The 19,202-nt window shown below is 40.2% G+C and overlaps 1 protein-coding gene across 4 annotated transcripts in view; it reads left to right on the top strand.

Moving 5' to 3' along the window:
• The first annotated feature begins 1,048 nt into the window (after positions 1-1,048).
• The window catches only part of COL14A1 (collagen type XIV alpha 1 chain), a 134,002-nt gene continuing 115,848 nt past the window's right edge, over positions 1,049-19,202 (top strand). For 2 of the 4 annotated variants that reach the window (XM_075214008.1, XM_075214012.1), the window contains exons 1-2: positions 1,750-1,829; positions 16,652-16,767. In XM_075214008.1, the coding sequence (XP_075070109.1) occupies positions 1,789-1,829; positions 16,652-16,767 (157 nt within the window). In that variant the 5' untranslated portion in view covers positions 1,750-1,788. Of the gene's footprint in view, positions 1,244-1,749; positions 1,830-4,103; positions 4,153-16,651; positions 16,768-19,202 lie in introns of those variants that run through there. The other 2 variants (XM_075214011.1, XM_075214009.1) reach the window with 2 other exon arrangements.

Genomic DNA, 19,202 nt, shown 5'->3' on the forward strand with positions numbered 1-19,202 from the left:
GAAAATATCTACAATATCTCCAGTGGTAGCCTACTGATAAGTCGTAGCTATAATTGAATTTGCCTTGATCGTGCAGCCGTTTCCACATTAATTAAGGCTTAAAAGTGCATGATAAATAGTTCTCTAGATCGCACTAATTGCGCCCAATAATGCGTTGTGTACGCAAGGTGTTTATACTAGAAATGCTCACTGACCCCCGTGAAGTGGTTTTGGTTTTGGATCTGAATTAGCTTCGTGTTTTGGTTTTGGCAAAACCGCCCTCGTAGGTTTTGGTTTTGGGTTTGGATTTTTTAGGAAAAAGCCTAAAATATGCTAAAATCACATATTTTTGCTCTTTTTTTGTTCCTACATTATTTATTAACCTCAATAACACTAATTTCAAATAATTTACAGTAAATTTTGACCACCTCACAGGTCACAATATTATTTTCATCCACTTTTGGACAAATACTGCAGCGACCTGGCTGGATGGTAAGCGACAGAGCAATGACACAAACACACGGCAGTTCCTAGCACATCTAGGACACATTGACACACAGCAGTGGCAGAAAAGATAAATAGGGGTCTGCCCTCCCTCCCAGCCACCATTATGTTGGATCTTAAAAAGGAATCCAAAACTCCCGAGACCCAACGATGTCACAATGACGTTTTGCCTCGTTTTCGATTCCGAGGGCGTGCGAAAGTACCGAACCGACTCGGATCTCCTAAGTTCGGGTGTGTTCGGTTCTCGAGGAACCGAGCCTGAGAATCTCTAATTTATCCAGAACAAAAACAGCAGTAAGACTGTCACAGAGCTGTCCCCCAGTGCTTGCAATCTAATTACAATAATCATACTAGTAACGCATTAGTAGATGTGTTTCTACACATGTCAGATGAAACATACATGTACAAGGGGTGCAGATCAGCGCAGTTGGGGGCTGGAGGCTTGGCTCAGCTCAGTCCTCATTCAGAGCTGGGACGGTAATTGTACAAGGAGGGGCCGGCTGGGAGATGTTAGTGATTAGCTGTTGGGGCTTTTCTCTATCCACCTTCTTGTTGTATAATTGGCTGTCTCGCTGCTTTCTTCCTCTCTTCCACTTGCTGAGATTAAGTACGGAGGAAGAGGGAGCAGCTGGAACACTGGCTGCCTGGGAAGGACCCAGATCAGACTGTAGGAGGCAAATGAGAACATCAAGAGGGATCTGAACTTCAGTGGTCACCGCACAGAACACTTGAAATCACTTTATTTCTAATGATTTTACAGGTGAGTTTTATGTCTTGTCCTGAAAACTTTCATTGTATCTGTCAATGATTCATGAAATATTTGTGTCATTAATAACACAATATCTGGGATTGTAATACACACTATTGTAGTTATCAATCTAGTTACATGTGCGCTCTGGCTCTGTGCATTACCTGTGTGCTTTATCATGAAGACACAAGAAGTCAGTGAAGGGTGCGAAATACATTTTCTAATGCACACAGCAATCTGCAATGTTATTAGTCTATAGGAATAGGCGTCGAGAGCGGAATCTTTGTATCAGACTCGATACATTAATATATTACCATTGCTGTAAGTTGATAGTATATGTGTCACTGAATATATCTGTAGTTGTCCCTATTTTTTACAAGGGCTGTCCTGATTTTCAGAAAATTGTCCTTAGGAAGTTTTAGTGATTGAGAGATTTTTTTGTGTTTTTTAGATGCAGATGCATAGTTTGACTTCTCTTACTCTGGGGGCAGTTACCAGTGTCTGGTTTTATTTTGTTAGTCTGGGCAATCGTGCAGTAACGCCCGGGTTCATTCTGAATGTACGAACAGCTAAGTGTCTCTTGTGCTGTATATTGGATGTAAGTCTCACGGTCTGTAGTTTTATTCTGTGTATGTGTGATTCATTAAATAAGTGTTTCTGCATATGTGATATGAATTAGTTATTATTATTATTATTATTATTATCATTATTTATTATTATTATTATTATTATTATCATTATTATCATTATTTATTATTATTATTATCATCATTATTTATTATTATTATTATTATTATTATTATTATTATTATCACTATTTATTATTATCATTATTTATTATTATTAGTATTATTATGAATTATTATTATTATTATCATTATTTATTATTATTATTATTATTATTAATAATAATAATGATGATAATAATAATAAATAATGATGATAATAATAATAATAATAAATAATGATAATAATAATAATAATTCATAATAATACTAATAATAATAAATAATGATAATAATAAATAGTGATAATAATAATAATAATAATAATAATATTATTATACAAAAAGCTGCAGAGTATCACTTCTCTTGTTTTTTATGTCATTAATATAATGCCCACTATATGTTGTTATTATGTGGATAAGGACAAATGCACAGCACCACTTCTCTGGGTCTGTATTCTAGATAGAATTCTCATTATCTGTGTAATCTGAGCAATGCTGGTGCCAGAGGGTGGTCTCACATCTTACTAACACTACCCTAATCTTTTGAATATGATTACTACTTATAATGGAGGTTAAATACTGTCACATTAATCATTATTACATCTTCCAGTAGTGAAGAATCATTAACATTGTTGCTGCAAGAAAATGACCATTTAATCACTGAAATTGTGTGGTTTTATTGTGTGTTTAGAAATGAGCAGTTCTGGTGATCCGGTAGGCTAAGGGGAATGCTCAATGTCTGGTATGTTTTGCTTTCTATGTAACTTACTGAAAGTATCTAACAGTAGGGTTACTACAGACTGGTTTGCAGGGACTAAAGTGCTTGGTACTAGACAGAAGAATCTGCAAGATTACACTGGTAGCTTGGGGTCCTATCTTCACTGTCTTGTAGTTCAGTATATCACTCTGCTGCTCGTCTACATGATGTTCTTCCAGAATATCCTCAAGACAACTTTTATAGACTTTAGCGCGGCACGTGTGGCGCAAGCCTGGTGAAACGCCATTGCAATGAATCTCCTGTCCCCCTTTTTATATCCAAATACCCCTGTCCCTCTTTTAGTTCCGAAGTGTGGATTTGGATGGGTAAACTCTTCCTTTGGTGGTGTCCTTGTACTGAGAATTAACATACAGCAGACTGCAGGTGTTCACATGCCTTTAAATGATTTAAAAAGTTGTTTTCTTTTGGCAAGAAATCCTAAGTGACTTTCTATGGGCCAGTAGTTTTGAATTTCCATGTTCCTGGTATTGTAGCACTTAATGTTTGCATGTAGGCGAGATGGTGTATTCCTGAGATTTATCAATGGAAACACAAATATATACAAGTTCTAACAGCTTGTAACATCAGCGCTATGCTTTAGGAGTTTAGCTAGTTTGGTTTTTGCTTCTGATCAGAACCAGGGATAGGAACGAGAGGCTCGTGGTCAACAGCTAGAGTATTCGGCTAAATTAAAGTTTCAGTTCATAAAAAAATATTGAATTATTGTTATTATTTTTCTTAAATAACATCAATATAACACATATTGTTATGTCAATATGGCACCTGGAATGTAGAGCAAATCCTTGTCGAGAACTGCCCCCTTAACCTGGAGGCCCAATGCAACCGTCCTGTCTGCCTTCCCCCAAATGCAGCCGAATCTCATATACATTTACTTACATAAGGTCACTGTCTGGTTTGCGGCTTAGTAATATATATTTAAAGTATTACTATTGGATGCATTTATGTGAGCCCTGCATGATATATAATATACAGATCACACATTCGCTGTGTATTTATTACGCAGTGCCCCCCCCCAGGAGAGTGGAGCCTTAATGCTCCGTTTGAACAAGTTTGGCTCCTGCAAACAGTGTTATCTAGATATTATTTCAGTGCACAAGTTCTGTTTTCTGCTGCTCTTCTCACCTCCACTTAGGGGAATTATCTGCTCCCATCAAGGCTAGCAGAGGTTAATTTTCCAGGCATTATCCCTCTCTCCTATCTGCCGCTTGGGGTGAGATATGAGGATTGCTCCACCTGAAGAAAGGGATTAGTCATTTGTCAAGAATTCCTCTGCAAAAGGTGTTTTGGCCCCGAGCTGTGAATATAAGAATCCATTCGTCAGTGGGTGTTGTAGATGAATGTTTGGAAGCTTCTCCTCCTCCCTGTTTGTGTGTGTGACTGACGGGTCTGCAGTCGCACGCTGATGTCTAAGGACAGGTAAAGCTCACACCATCTGGCTGCTGTTGTTGCTTAGCACAGGATGGGTCTGCTGGCGATGGAGTATGTATGGTACGGGAGAAGCCCTACATCGCCTACTGAAAGCTCCTACTGAGCTGTAATCCCCCAAATTCCCACCCCTATCAAATGAACACCTGGATGTCACTTCTCAGCACCAGGGAGGCGGAAGTTTTGTGGTCAGAGGTGTTATTAGGCAATCAATAGACTCAGGACCTAGGGCCTGATTCATTAAAGATCTTAACTTGAGAAACTTCTTATTTCAGTCTCCTGGACCATGTTACAATGCAAGGGGTGCAAATTAGTATTTTGTTTTGCACATAAGTTAAATACTGACTGTTTTTTCATGTAGCACACAAATATCAACTTTAAATTTCAGTGTACAAATAAGCTATCAAGTATTTGTGTGCTACATGAAAAAACAGTCAGTATTTAACTTATGTGCAAAACAGAATACTAATTTGCACCCCTTGCATTGTAACATGGTTTTGTCCAGGAGACTGAAATAAGAAGTTTCTCAAGTTAAGATCCTTAATGAATCAGGCCCATAGGTCCTAACCATTCCTGTATACGGCATACAGCCAAAGAGCCGACTACGTCTTATAGTTGTGCAGTTATTAGAACTACCCAGAAGTTTACATAGATCAAATAAGTTGCTATAGCTCTGTTAAAGATTCAAAATGACAGATTTTAAAAGTGACCCTGGGCTTGTGCTTGAGACGTGGGGCTATATTTACTAAACAGCGGGGTTGAATAAGTGGAGATGTTGCCTATAGCAACCAATCAGATTCTAGGGCCTGATTCATTAAGGATCTTAACTTGAGAAACTTCTTATTTCAGTCTCCTGGACAAAACCATGTTACAATGCAAGGGGTGCAAATTAGTATTTTGTTTTGCACATAAGTTAAATACTGACTGTTTTTTCATGTAGCACACAAATATCAACTTTAAATTTTAGTGTACAAATAAGCTATCAAGTATTTGTGTGCTACATGAAAAAACAGTCAGTATTTAACTTATGTGCAAAACAGAATACTAATTTGCACCCCTTGCATTGTAACATGGTTTTGTCCAGGAGACTTAAATAAGAAGTTTCTTAAGTTAAGATCCTTAATGAATCAGGCCCTAGAATCTGATTGGTTGCTAAAGGCAACATCTCCACTTATTCAAAACCGCTGTTTAGTAAATATCATTTATCATTTATTATCATTTATTTAGTACGTTTTACAAAATGACAGCTAGAATCTGATTGGTTGCTATAGGCAACATCTCCACTTTTTCAAACCCGCACTCTTTCGAACTCTTACAGCAGTTTTTAATATATATTCTGGGATCCGCTGTATATTTCTTTGCCATATTCGAGGGCAATTCTCCAACGCCTGTGGTATTGTGGTTGTGGTCTCGGTTGTGGAATCTTAGTTGAGTAGATTGATTTAACTATACAGAACCCAAACCATGAATGGGCAATTAGTCGCCTCCATCAGACACAATGTCAGGATTATAAAACACTTCAACTAAGGGGGCTATTGATCAATATTGGGTCATACGGAAGAATTTCTATTGGTGCTTATCTTCCAATTTACCAAAGAAAGGTCCCCGGCGGGCAGCTGATTGATGCTCAGAGGTACTGGCGATAAGAGGACCCCCTTTGCCAGCCAGTGCAGGGTCCCTCTGCGCAACCCATTGTGGGTTCACACGTGTGTAGTGGAACTGGGGGCCCGCACTTGGGGACCCAGCCAAAACCACCACCTGTGGTAAACAGCCAGGGGCTGGTGGGCTGGGGGTATCGCCCACCCAGGTCGGTGCCATCATGGGCTTCCTTGGGTCGGATCATTGGGCTACATGCATTTTTTCCCTTAAAATGTTCCTAATAGACTGCTGAGCCGAGTCTCACCCCCGGGCTTATATTTTCCAGCCAGTCTCTGTGCCCGGCGATAGCTACCGCCAACGGTAGGCTCTGATAAACTAAAAGACGTTCTATCTGGTGTTTCGCTGTAGAAGGGACTTTTCTCCACTTAATAAATAGGCCCCTAAAATAATGTGTACAGTACAAAACTGTTACTGGAGACAATGACAAGTCCCTAGCCACGGAAGCCCATCTAAATCTGTGACCGAAGAGTAAATGCCAACTTTGCCCTGTCCTTAGTGCTGAAATGCACAATATGTGCAGATTATAACACATAGAATGACTTCCTGGCGTGTTGAGGCAATAAGTTTGTTGCAATAGTCATTACAGTGTACAGACATTATTTAGTAAAGCGGATAAAGCGCTTGTGTAGTCACGTTGACAGATTCAGCGAGTCAGCCTGGTAATTATGTTTCCCGTGAATTTGTGATATTACTGGTAACTTCCTATTGGCTGTATAAAGTACCACGGAGTTGGACAAAATCAATCAGGGGACCTGAGAAGCCAAGATTGTGTTCCACAAATGTTACACAACCGTATCTGTAACCGGATACTATATAATTTTAACTGTGCAACTGTGCAGGAAGAGATTGTGGCTGTCACTCAAACTTAGCCCTTATAATGCAAATAATACACGGAAAAAGTTGGATGTATGAGCTGCGTTGTATAAAGAGTTGTGTTTGACACCATAGTCTTCGCACATCAGTTTGACGAGAGACAATACTCTACGTGGTTCCGGACCAGGCTCCTTCGTTTCCTGAAATGCTTTGTGCTCCTGTGCACATTATGATCATCTTATTGGCTAACAATTGTTCTAACCCAGTCCACTTCAAAACTGAGGACACTGGACGGGCGTGAGATGAATAATTATATAAAAAAGGGCTTAGATTATAGTTAAACAAACCTTAAAAACTCGGCAGACAGTATGTTATTCTACTTATCCAGAACACCTTCTGTAAAACAGATAATTCAACACTTTCCACCTGCTTCTTCCAGATTCTTTCCCCTGTTTTTCTTTCCTAAGACCAGGAATTCCAGACCTGTGTTACAAAATAAAATTGCCATCGGAGTAAAGAAACGAAGGACATGAACTCACCCAACATGTACTGTCTGTAGCAAATTAATTGTGGGTTTAGTATTTGAATTGATGGGAAGACGTTGATGTATTAATTACTGATGAATTGTTATGTTTTTATTTTATAGTCTTCCGTACAACTTTACATCACCGTATAGTCTTCAGCCAGAGATTTTCTGGCAAATTGAGCTTACAATCTAACTAAAACCATGGAAAATAATGATCATGGTCATACAGTACAGACACTGAAGATCATATAGGGCTCTCCAGTAAGTCCGTCAGTCTGTCAGTAGCCAATTGGCCCCATACCACCAAATGCGTCTCCCCATAACAAACACTACCCTCGATTGTAATCTGACCAAAATTGATCGAATCATGACAGACCACCTGGCCTGAGTTTGCGGTCTGGAAGTTATCCGGTTTTTGGGCTAAGCGCTGATTGGCCAGACTTACATAAACTTGGGCCACCCATGTATGTGGCCAAATTTGACAGTGATCGGCCCAATCCGCTTGTTTGTGGACAGCTTTCATCAGTGTATTTAACCCATTGTTTACCCATTCCTATTTATTGAATGTATTTTTTATCATTGTTGGGAATGCTCAGACCAGTGCAACATGAGATTTTCCTCTTTCTCAGAGGTTCCTCACCTGTCAATCATTCATTTCTGAGCCCCTCCCATCTTCCTTCATTTTCAATGCAGTGGAAAGAAAACACAGTAGGACACAATGGGGCTTATTTAATAACACAGAGCGAAGAATAATGATGTGATGTAGCCCAGAGCAGCTGTCATTAGACTGATGCACACAGACTGATACAAAGCTGAGATCTGATTGGCTGCTATGGGCAGCATCACGTCATGTTGATAAGCTCAACATTTATTTAAATAAGTCAGTTGTGTCTCTGACATTTCTTCATAGAGATAACTCAATCTGACAGGCGAAACCAGTTTATTCACAACAGTCCATTATCCAGTTATGTCTGAATGAACACAGTCAGTATAGTTATAGCATTGATTAAAATTCCTTTCTTCATTGTCAAATTTGTGGGGCCCTACAAGGAGTATACCTGATCCCTGGCTCCTACTGTCCATATACCCCCACATCCACCACTGTATAATATATATATTATTTATCCCACTGTATAATATGTAGATTATTTATCCTATACATCTACTCCTATTGCCTCTAGATTGTAAGCTCTCAGGGCCAAGCCATTTGTCTCAAGTCTGCGCCTTCTCTGCCAACCTCTAATGTCTTTGTACTGTTTCTATGATTTGTTGTACTGACTGCCGGGGATGCAGAGTTTTGTCAGCTCTTATAACTAATTAATGATGATGGCTCACATATACTTACTGTTATGGTTCATATATACTTACTGGTATTATATGTATATACAGTGGTCTATGTGGGCTGGTATACAGATTCCACATCCATCAGTATATATATATATATATATATATATATATATATATATATATATATATATATATATATATATATATATATATATATATATATTGCCTGGTAAAGTGGTACATTCAGCCTTAAAGCCGCCAGTCAGTGTCGCTGGGGAGTTGAGTATCACTCACATGCCCCAGTGGAGCTGAGTATCACTCACATGCCCCAGTGGAGCTGAGTATCACTCACATGCCCCAGTGGAGCTGAGAATCACTCACATGCCCCAGTGGAGCTGAGTATCACTCACATGCCCCAGTGGAGCTGACTATCACTCACATGCCCCAGTGGAGCTGACTATCACTCAGAAGCCCCAGTGGAGCTGAGTATCACTCACATGCCCCAGTGGAGCTGAGTATCACTCACACGCCCCAGTGGAGCTGAGTATCACTCACATGCCCCAGTGGAAATGTTATTCTCTTAAATAGTGTTGAGAGATGATTATGGCAGCGATAGGACATCTCACATATAACCATTAAATGATATACAGACCCAAAAGACCTAATCAAGATTTAGAATTCACAATGTTTAGGGACTTTCTCTCCTCATCCCAGTGCCCACGTGGTATCAAACACCAAATATCTGGGATAACTACAACTAGTATGTATGTGATGTCCTCTATAGTGCCAAGGTTTACACGTGTGCGGGCACACACCCTCTGTGCAGAACATCTGATGCCTTAACTTCCACATATTAGAAGAAAGGGAGAGGGGGGGTTGGAGTATGTGACAGGGGCACAATGTAGGAAGGAGCTGGATGCACAGTAAGAGTTTTGTTTTGGCTTTTTTAACTTTTATTTATTTTGTTTTTACTTAAAGTGACACCATTAATTGGGGAGTACCCCGTGCCATGCAACAATGACATTATACCTGTGCCCCGAGTACACTTATTAGGCACAGACCACCTATCACAATGAATGGGATTAATACATTATGTTGTATTTGGTTAGGATTATATGGCTTGGATGAAGTTAGACTACTCTGTCACTAACTCCAGTAAATGGTTAATATCTTCCCTTAGGCAATGAGCTTTCTGTCAGCAGTTATGCAATCTCTGTAGATCTCATAGCTACATGATGCTCTGCCACGTGGCAATAAGGTATTGCAGAAAACTACTTGCCTAAATTATTATGGTTATTTATTTTATATATATATATATATATATATATATAGATACTATATGGACAAAAGTATTCGGACGCTTGACCATTACACCAACAGGGACTGTGATGACATTGTATTCAAATACATATACTTTAATATGGAGTTGGTCCCCCTTTTGCAGTGATAACAGCATCCACTCTTCTTGGGAGGCTCTCTACAAGGTGTTGGAGTGTTTCTGTGGGAATTTGTGCCCAGTCATTCTGTAGAGCATTTATGAGATCAGGCACTGATGTTGGAGGAGAAGGACTGGCTCGCAATCTCCGTTCCAGTTCATCCCAAAGGTGTTCGATGGGGTTGAGGCCAGTCCAGTTCTTCCACACCGAACTCATCAAACCATGTCTGTGTAGTCCTTGCTTTGTGCACTGGGGCACAGTCACGTTGGATAGAAAAGGGCCTTCCCCAAACTGTTGCCACAAAGTTGGAAGCATAGCACTGTCCAAAATGACTTGATATGCTGAAGCATTTAGATTGCCCTTCACTGGAGATAAGGGTCCTAGCCCAAACCCTGAAAAACAGCCCCGTATCATTATTCCTCCTACATGTTTGCAAATATAGATTGCATGGCTAGGTGCTTGATTTTATACACCTCTGCCAACGGATCAGGTTGAAACACCTCAATTAAATAATTAACAGGTGTGGCCAAATACTTTTGTCCATATAGTGTGTGACATATTCCGGTCCGGTGGGTAAATGTATCAAGCTGCGAATTTCTGGCGGGTTTCAAAAGTGAAGATGTTGCCTATAGCAACCAATCAGATTCTAGCTGTCATTTTGTAGGATGCACTAAATAAATGACAGCTAGAATCTGATTGGTTGCTATAGGCAACATCTCCGCTTTTCAAATCGGCAGTTTAGTAAATCTAGCCCCTGGTGTGAGTTGGATGACTGCCTGAGAACTTCCAATTATGCGCATATGAAGAGTTGAGGGCAGCTAACAATAGGAGAGGTGGAACAAGGGAGGGAGTGATCACATGCAGGTGGAGTACAGTAGCGACGTGTTCCCACAAATGCAGCTTAAGCAGACCAGACCAGCACGGAGACCCGTGTACGCCTGTCAGGAGATGTATATTTTGCACCTGCAAATATTCTAGGATTTTGTGGATGTATTTTAAAATAATTTTTTGCTACTTTCATTCATACATATGTCACAACATGTCAAAAGCTGCAACCATATTGGTCAATCTAACCTGTAATAAAAATTTAAATAAGTATAAACAAATAAATAAAAAAACAGGATAAAAAGTTTTCATGTAGATAAAATTGGAAACGTGCTGTAAGTAACTAATAAAGCATTTTGTCCTGTGTGCCAACGCTGCTGTCACTAACCTGAGATAGTGATAGGAGGACGGTAGCGGTATTTGTGCCTTTTTGCTTTGCATAGGGAAGACCCAGTGAAGGCTACTGCTGGGAGCGTTTAATAAATAGGAAGAAACCATATATTTGGTGAAAATAGACACTATCGCTGGAGAAAGGGTTCTCTCCACTTAATACTTATATCCCTTGTTTGCAACTTTGATATCAGGCCTTGCAATCTGTCTGGTCTGTTGCTGTGTTTGCAACTTTATGTTATATTGAAATTATTCATCAGAATTTAGTCTAGACCTTATATACATGCTAATTGTTGAGTCATAATTTTTGCTGTTTAGAGATGTTTTAACTACCCTGTCACACTAAAATGAATGAATGAAGCTTTCTCAAGTGAACATTATCAGACAGGCTTAAAATCTAACTATTTCACCCCCTTGTGTTCACTTCCCGTGAATGTGAGTGAAGAGACAACAGAGTCACATCCGGAACTGGGTATGGTGTCATTGGAAACAATAGGTTACATAGAAATGTGTGGAAGATCATGATCTTCATCATCAGTGGGTATACGGGGATGACTATGATATATTTGAACACAAAGCGCATTTACTTCCAAGATTCTGAAGTTTTATTTCCGTACGGTTCTTATAGCCACAAAAAACTGACTTTTAAAAGATTGGTCATCGTCGAAAATCGAACAATGGTGCAAATTTTTGGGAGTTCTACAGTGCTTCCAGTCCAGGGGGGTTACATTGCTGGCTCCCTTCATTGTCCCTGCCATAATAATGGCTGTGAGGTTTGGCCCATGCGCCTAACAGCCTAAGAACCGAATCATGTCCCTTCCTTGGTTACATCTCTGTTGGGTTGATGGATGATTGTTTATTTATTTGTTTATTTATTATATACTGCTGGCGGTAGTGCCAGCATTGCCGCTTGAAATTGAATGCTTTCTGTCGACATTGTGACTGTCGACATTGCAACCCGTTGACAGTCACAATCTCGACATTTTAACTGTGGCGACATAATGAACATTCTAACTGTGTTAACATTCTGATTGTTGAGAATATGGTTTCAACATTCCGATTGTCAACAGTATGGTGTCAACATTCTGATTGTCAACCGTATGGTGTCAACATTCTGATTGTCAACAGTATGGTATCAACATTCTGATTGTTGACAATATGGTGTCAACATTCCGATTGTCAACAGTATGGTGTCAACATTCTGATTGTTGGCATTATGCAGTCAACATTCTGATTGTCAACAGTATTTGGTAAACATTCCGATTGTCAACACTATGGTGTAAACATTCTGATTGTCAACAGTATTGTGGCAATCTCCTGTCATCAACACTCCAAACCCAAATATCCACATCCTGCTGTCACAACAAGGCACATTTCCAGTTATTACTATCACAAATATCTGAACATTTACATATTACATGCACGACTACTCTTGTTCCCACATTTTGCTAAGCTACTACCTTGTACTCCACTACTACGACTTAATAATATAAATATATACTATCAGCCTCTAGTGCAGACCTCAGACTTACAAGAGAGCAGCCTGTCGCTTTATTGCATGTAAAAAAATGTCATCACCTTAGTTGGTTGTCTGATAGACAAGTCATCCGCCAACCTCTCACCAGGCAGTAGAAAAATTTGTCTTTCTTAATTCCTTCCTCTTTTCTTAAATCCAAACACAACATTATATCAGTATTGTTTTCAGAGTCCTCCCAGACCAGGATTGACATAACCCTCTAGATGTATAGTTAGCTCAGAAACCCCCGTCACACAAAGCTATAACCACACGTTACAACTTGTACGGGACAGCTGGGAATACGGCGAAACCACAACAAGCCCGGTCCAGTGGTTGCTCCAGTTTGTGGGTAGGGGCAAACGCAGGATTTGGGGGTTTCCACACCACGCCACCAGTGGGCGTGACCAGCACGCATGGGGGCGTGGCTATAATATTATACAGTGCTTGGCTGCTCTCCAACTCTTCCTATCCCCATAATATACATGGGCAATGCTGCGTGCACTACTGTTAGGTGCACACAGCTCTCCTTTTTCAAGCAGAGCCGTGTGAAGTGGGGGGCAGGGTCCAGCCACCTCAATTGTACAGTGCCCGAGGCTTGGAGGGGGGCTTCTGGGCACTAGGAAACCCCTCCCCCCCTCGGTTTGCCTATGGCCCCCCCCTTCTAACAGTATCATCAGAATCCTGTGGGCTCATCCTGGCCAGTCGTTAGTGTAAACTATTTCTTGATGTGTTCCACAGATCATATTTATACTCATCCCATAACTGTCCCAGATGTCATGACGATGAAGCATCTATTCTGCTGTGGGCGTGCCCCCTGGTCATACTTTCTGGCTCAAACTCAGGGGATATGCTTTAGCAAATGTAGTAAGTTGGGGGTAATCTTATGGGCAATCCTACAGGACCAGAGGATCTCAAGGGGAGTGAAGAGGCTTTAACTCACAATAAGCGTAGCAGCTAGGAAAACCATTCTGTGGGCATGGAACCAACCTGGAATCCCCCCACTCAAATTGTATAAGGAGACATTATATCACCTATTTACAATGTAGGACCTGATTCATTAAGGATCTTAACTTGAGAAACTTCTTATTTCAGTCTCCTGGACCAAACCATGTTACAATGCAAGGGGTGCAAATTAGTATTCTGTTTTGCACATAAGTTAAATACTGACTGTTTTTTCATGTAGCACACAAATATCAACTTTACATTTCAGTGTACAAATAAGCTATCAAGTATTTGTGTGCTACATTATATTACCTAGAAGGAAACATGGTGACTCCTTTTGGAGAATTTTCAACCCATTGTGATAGCCTGGAAGTAAGAGAAATAACGTTCTGGAGAATATATTTTTAGGAAAATACATTTACAAAGTTTACTCACAGCAGTTCCTATCCTGCGCTGAGCAGCTCCGCCATATACATGCATTTTCCAGAAGTATATTGCTCTGGATTGGAGTTACTAGCCTGCATATTATCCCAATAAAATAGCTTCTTATAAATATTCATAATTCTTTTGATTGTTAAGTAAGGATGCAATTTCCTTCAGTCACACAGGCGTTTACAGTGGGGACAAGACCAAGCAGAGTCCACCTTCCCTCCAATGATTATTTATGAGACCGTTGTAGTGAGCGTTAAACTATTTGAAGGCAAGATGAAGAAACGCTGTATAGTTGTCTTACTTTATGCTCATCACTTCGTGTTGTTCGCATTCTGTGCTGATGCCGGATGGCTGCAAAATGAGTGTAATGTACCTTTAAAAACAGTCAGACTTAAAAATTGCATATTTACGCCCATCCGTGCACCTGGGATATGCGCACTGCTTACGCCAGGCACACATCACAGACACTAGCGTTTGTTTGCATTCATTCATTTTAACGCCACTTCTCATGTAAAACAAAAAAGATTAAAACACACACAAAAGCAAAATATATACCTGAGTGATAAAGAAAGCACCAATCACCTCCAGCAGTCCAATCATAGGAAGCCGGAGTGCCAGAGACTGTTATCATCTTCATCATTTGTTGATTTCACCTGCTCCTCAACACTCAGAAATAATATGGCTACAAATATATGGGTAACACAATACAGCCTCCTCCTGGTGCACCAAACATAGAAACATAGAATTTGACGGCAGATAAGAACCATTTGGCCCATCTAGTCTGCCCTTTTTTTAACCTATGGTAACCTCAAACCCTATTTGATCCTTAGTTCTTTGATATCCTTATGTCTATCCCAAGCATGTTTAAATTGCTGTACTGTATTAGCCTCTACCACCTCTGATGGGAGGCTCTTCCACGTATTCACTACCCTTTCTGTGAAGTAATTGTCCCTCAGATTCCCTCTGAACCTACTTCCCCCCAGTGTCAGTACATGTCCTCGTGTTCTAATACTTCTCTTCCCCCCAGTGTCAGTACATGTCCTTGTGTTCTAATACTTCTCTTCCCCCCAGTGTCAGTACATGTCCTCGTGTTCTAATACTTCTCTTCCTTTGTAGAATGTTTCTCTCCTGCACCTTGTTATAACCCTTGATATATATGAAAGTTTCTATCATGTCCCCCTTTCCCTTCTCTGCTCCAAACTATACATATTAAGATCTTTTAGTCTTTCCGGGTAAGTTTTGTGCTGTAGACCATGCACCATTTTAGTTGCCCTTCTTTGTACAGTCTGTAATTATATCCTTCTGGAGATATGGCCTCCAGAACTGAACACAGTATTCTAGATGAGGCTGTACCAAGATAAGCATGTAGAGCAGGGGCAAACGCAAGATTTGTAGAGGGGGGTTTCCAGCATGCATGGGGTCGTAGCTATAATTTTAGACAGTGCTTGGCTGCTCTCCAACTATCCTCATAATATACATGGACAATGCTGCGTGCACTACTGTCACTCTCCCACTTCAAGCAGAGCCGTGTGAAGCGGGAGCAGGGTCCAGCCACCTCAATTATACCGTGCCCCAGGCTTGGAGGGGGGTTTCCAGGCACTAGGAACCCCCCTCTGTTTGCCTATGTAGAGGTTCCTCTGTTTTACTTTATTTGACACCAAAATTAAGAATGAGGTTGATTGTGTCCTAAATAAACTTCAGGTCATGTGGGTGTCCCTGTTTTCATTTAATAATCATGGAAACCCTATAAGAGCCACTGTCACAGGATGTTAAATTAGAGTCAAACTTTGAAGTTTGTTATGGACATCGGCAGCCAGCAGAGGGCAGCACAATAGGTACATTCATTTCTTCAACTGTACCCTGACCTGACTTAAGATGAATCTAAAACATTGTGAGCCTGAATTGGAGTCAGGAACAAAGCAGATAAAAAGGAGCAAACTTGCTCCCAGACAAACCATGTTGCAATGCAAGGGGCGCAAATGCCTTTTTTTGGCATGGAGGGAAAATACCGGCTGCTTGTGCAACATGGTTTTGCCAAGGTGCAAAGTTACTCATTTGTTTGTTTGTTTTGCTCCTGACTCTAAATAAGGCCCATTAGGTGGAGAATACTGTAAGGTGGACGTTTCCTCTAAACATCCAACTCAATGACTCCAACTTAATGCCACCTCACCGGCTGATTGCTGGCACTGATGGATATATCTTTAATGGGCTTTACATCACAGTTAAAATATATTATATCCAGTCCCGTTGCGTGCTGTATCTTGTGTGAGATAGTTCTGTGCATGCGCCAGAGCAGGAGTTACGCCAGTGAACGGAATTACATGCAATTCATGTCCAAATATGAATGACAACCTCGACATGAAGGACCAAAACTGGACGGGCATGGGTGTCCGCAAGTAGGCAGCATACAGTAGGGCGTGCAGAGGTTAAGTGTACGCACATTCGTGCAATTCAAGCTCTGGGTATCTCTCCAATACATGTTTATTAGCCATATCATTTGCACCAGCTACAGGGCACCATTAGGAGGTTGTGTGTTCTATTCTACAGTGTCTCAAAGACTTTACTTATCTCTAGATGTACAAATATAAATTTGAATGTATAAATATTCGCCTGTTACATTTCTTTATTTGAACAATATATATGTTTTTTATGTTTTATTTGCAGACTTGCTGACTGGTTTCCAGTGGACACAATGAGGACACAACACAGCGTACAGACAATGGTCTTCCTCTCACTCCTGGCAGTGACAATATTTTTATCCAGCCTTGGCCAGACTCAAGGTAATCATCCCCGCCTCTGGTTTATCTGGTGTGCAGATGTGACAGTGCGTTCGTAGCTCAGCAGTGTTATCATTTAACTGTTTATCCAATGTAATATTAATATATAATAAACTGTATTGCTTCTATCTCACATTTACCTCTTCTAGCTTGTCACAGCCAATAAGGATCCAAACTGGATGCGACTCTCTGTCTAATAATCATAATGTTAACGCAAGACTTCCGTTACATTTCTACACAGTGTTATAATAACATTTTTTTCCCCTTGATGTTTTTCTAATACATGTTATTGCTTATTACATGTCAAATATTGTAAAGTGTTAATTGTCACGTTAGCGAGTGCTATTATTATCGTTATGGTTGGCAATCACGACAACAATGGGGTCATTTGGTCACGGAAGATATTGCTAATTGCATTATTTGCACCTGGATCTGTGTTGTGGGGCACAAGATTCCGTTACACGTCCACTAAACAAGATTATACTGACATTTATTAAATGCTCACAAGTTAAGGCGTATTAAGGAAGTTAAGACAATAATTGTATTTGCATTTTATATACAGAATAAAGTAAATTATATGGCGCATACGGTCAATTTTGAAAAATAGGGACATTGGCAGTTGCAAACCTTTTTCCAGGCACAAACCTTGGACTGCCCATGGAAATGAGTTAGTTAGCGTCTATACTATAACGTGCTTATAACATTGGTGCTTATAGCCGTATTATTAGAGCGGCTTCCCAGCCGAGTGCAGGCCGCTACATGGAAACATGAATTAATTGGATGCAGTGCTGTGTTGGGCTGAATTAAGTGCCAAAGAACACAAGCCTTGGGGTCCCGATGATTTACAAACTAATCTTAACGGATGGCCCCTCACTCTATAAATAATATCAGTTTACTTAAGATGCTCTCGGAGGGGTTTTCATATCTACAGGTAAATTATGAAGCATATTTATCCCGCAGGATTAGGTTAATTGGATACAGTAAAATTATGCAAAAAAAAAAAAAAAGGTTGATGGATTTAGCTCGGGCAGGTTCCCACACGCCTAGACCCCCCTTGTAAAGTCAGCCAGTCCCGGAACGTTATAAAGATACCGATTTATTGCCTTGTTAAAAGCTGAATAGTTGCAGACTAGGCAAAGTCATTTTGTTGGGCGAGGTTTTATTTCGTTGTTGCCAAAAGTGCAAAGTTGTTTAACATATAGAACTCTTAGTAACACGTGATAAAGTACTTTTGCTACCCTTTAGCAAAGGTTTAAGAGACCAATCACCCACCAGATACTGCTGGGCTGATGAAAAATTTGGACAGTTCCCTGGAACTACAGTGATCCTTTGTAACAGGACTTTTGAGCAATTTGGCGTTTTCACAGATACTAAATTTTGAATACTTTTCTTTACTGCTGTGCATCACCTTCAGTGCACTTTAGTGGACGTAGGGTACTAAACTCCCAATATGACTCGTCCATTAACTCCGTGAGTGCTAAGGAGACGTCCCACTCGTCCTCTGCATTTAAGGGGTTAAGAAATCTCATAGATCTTTTCCCACTGTGATCTCTTGGTTCTCTCACAAAGGAATCTTTTGCCCCACTAGAATCACGTTGGCTAATGTTGGCTCAGATTTAGAGTTATAATAGAGTTATATTTAGAGTTAGAATAGGGCCATGTAAGGATTAGGATTAGGGGGTAAATGTATTGAGCTGAGAGTTTTCCGACAAGTTTGAAAAGTGGAGATGTTGCCTATAGCAACCAATCAGATTCTAGCTATCAATTTGTAGAATGTACTAAATAAATGATACCTAGAATCTGATTGGTTTTTGAAACTCGCCGGAAAACTCTCAGCTTGATACATTTACCCCTAGGTCTTAAATTTGAATACTTCTCGAAAGCAGGTCTTTTGTCTTCTTTGGACATGAGGGGACTAAAGTCCTGTCTGGGATTCAGTTACAAAGTAGTCTAAGAGCTACAGAATAAGAATGGATACTGGGAATGACACTCAGCAATCACAGTAAGAGTAGTGGTATTGTGCAGTTTTTATTCATGAATGCAGAACCAGGAACTGTTTCCGCCAACCGAAGTAACAATGTTACTCTGCAATTCTCTGTACATAAAGGGTATTAGTTTATACAGAACAAATTCACAACCTACATACAGAACAAAGTATCCTGTTCTGTTCACTTGTCCATTCACACTGTACAAGAACAGCTAACCAACTATACAGAACCATAGCAGAGGTACTGTGCAATAGTCTAGACATAGAGAATGAGAAAATCTATTGGAAATTACACCTAGCATAGACAACAAGAGAAGTGGTACTGTGTAGTTATTCATGCATGCGGAATAACAGCATATAGTGAGAATTAGACTTTGCATACAAGGTTTATAACTAAAATTGGGACAAAATGTTACCGAGTTTAGAAATGTTCGTAAAAATGATTTGAATG

The sequence above is a fragment of the Mixophyes fleayi genome, chromosome 5 (assembly GCF_038048845.1).
Source record: "Mixophyes fleayi isolate aMixFle1 chromosome 5, aMixFle1.hap1, whole genome shotgun sequence".
Lineage (NCBI taxonomy): Eukaryota > Metazoa > Chordata > Amphibia > Anura > Limnodynastidae > Mixophyes > Mixophyes fleayi.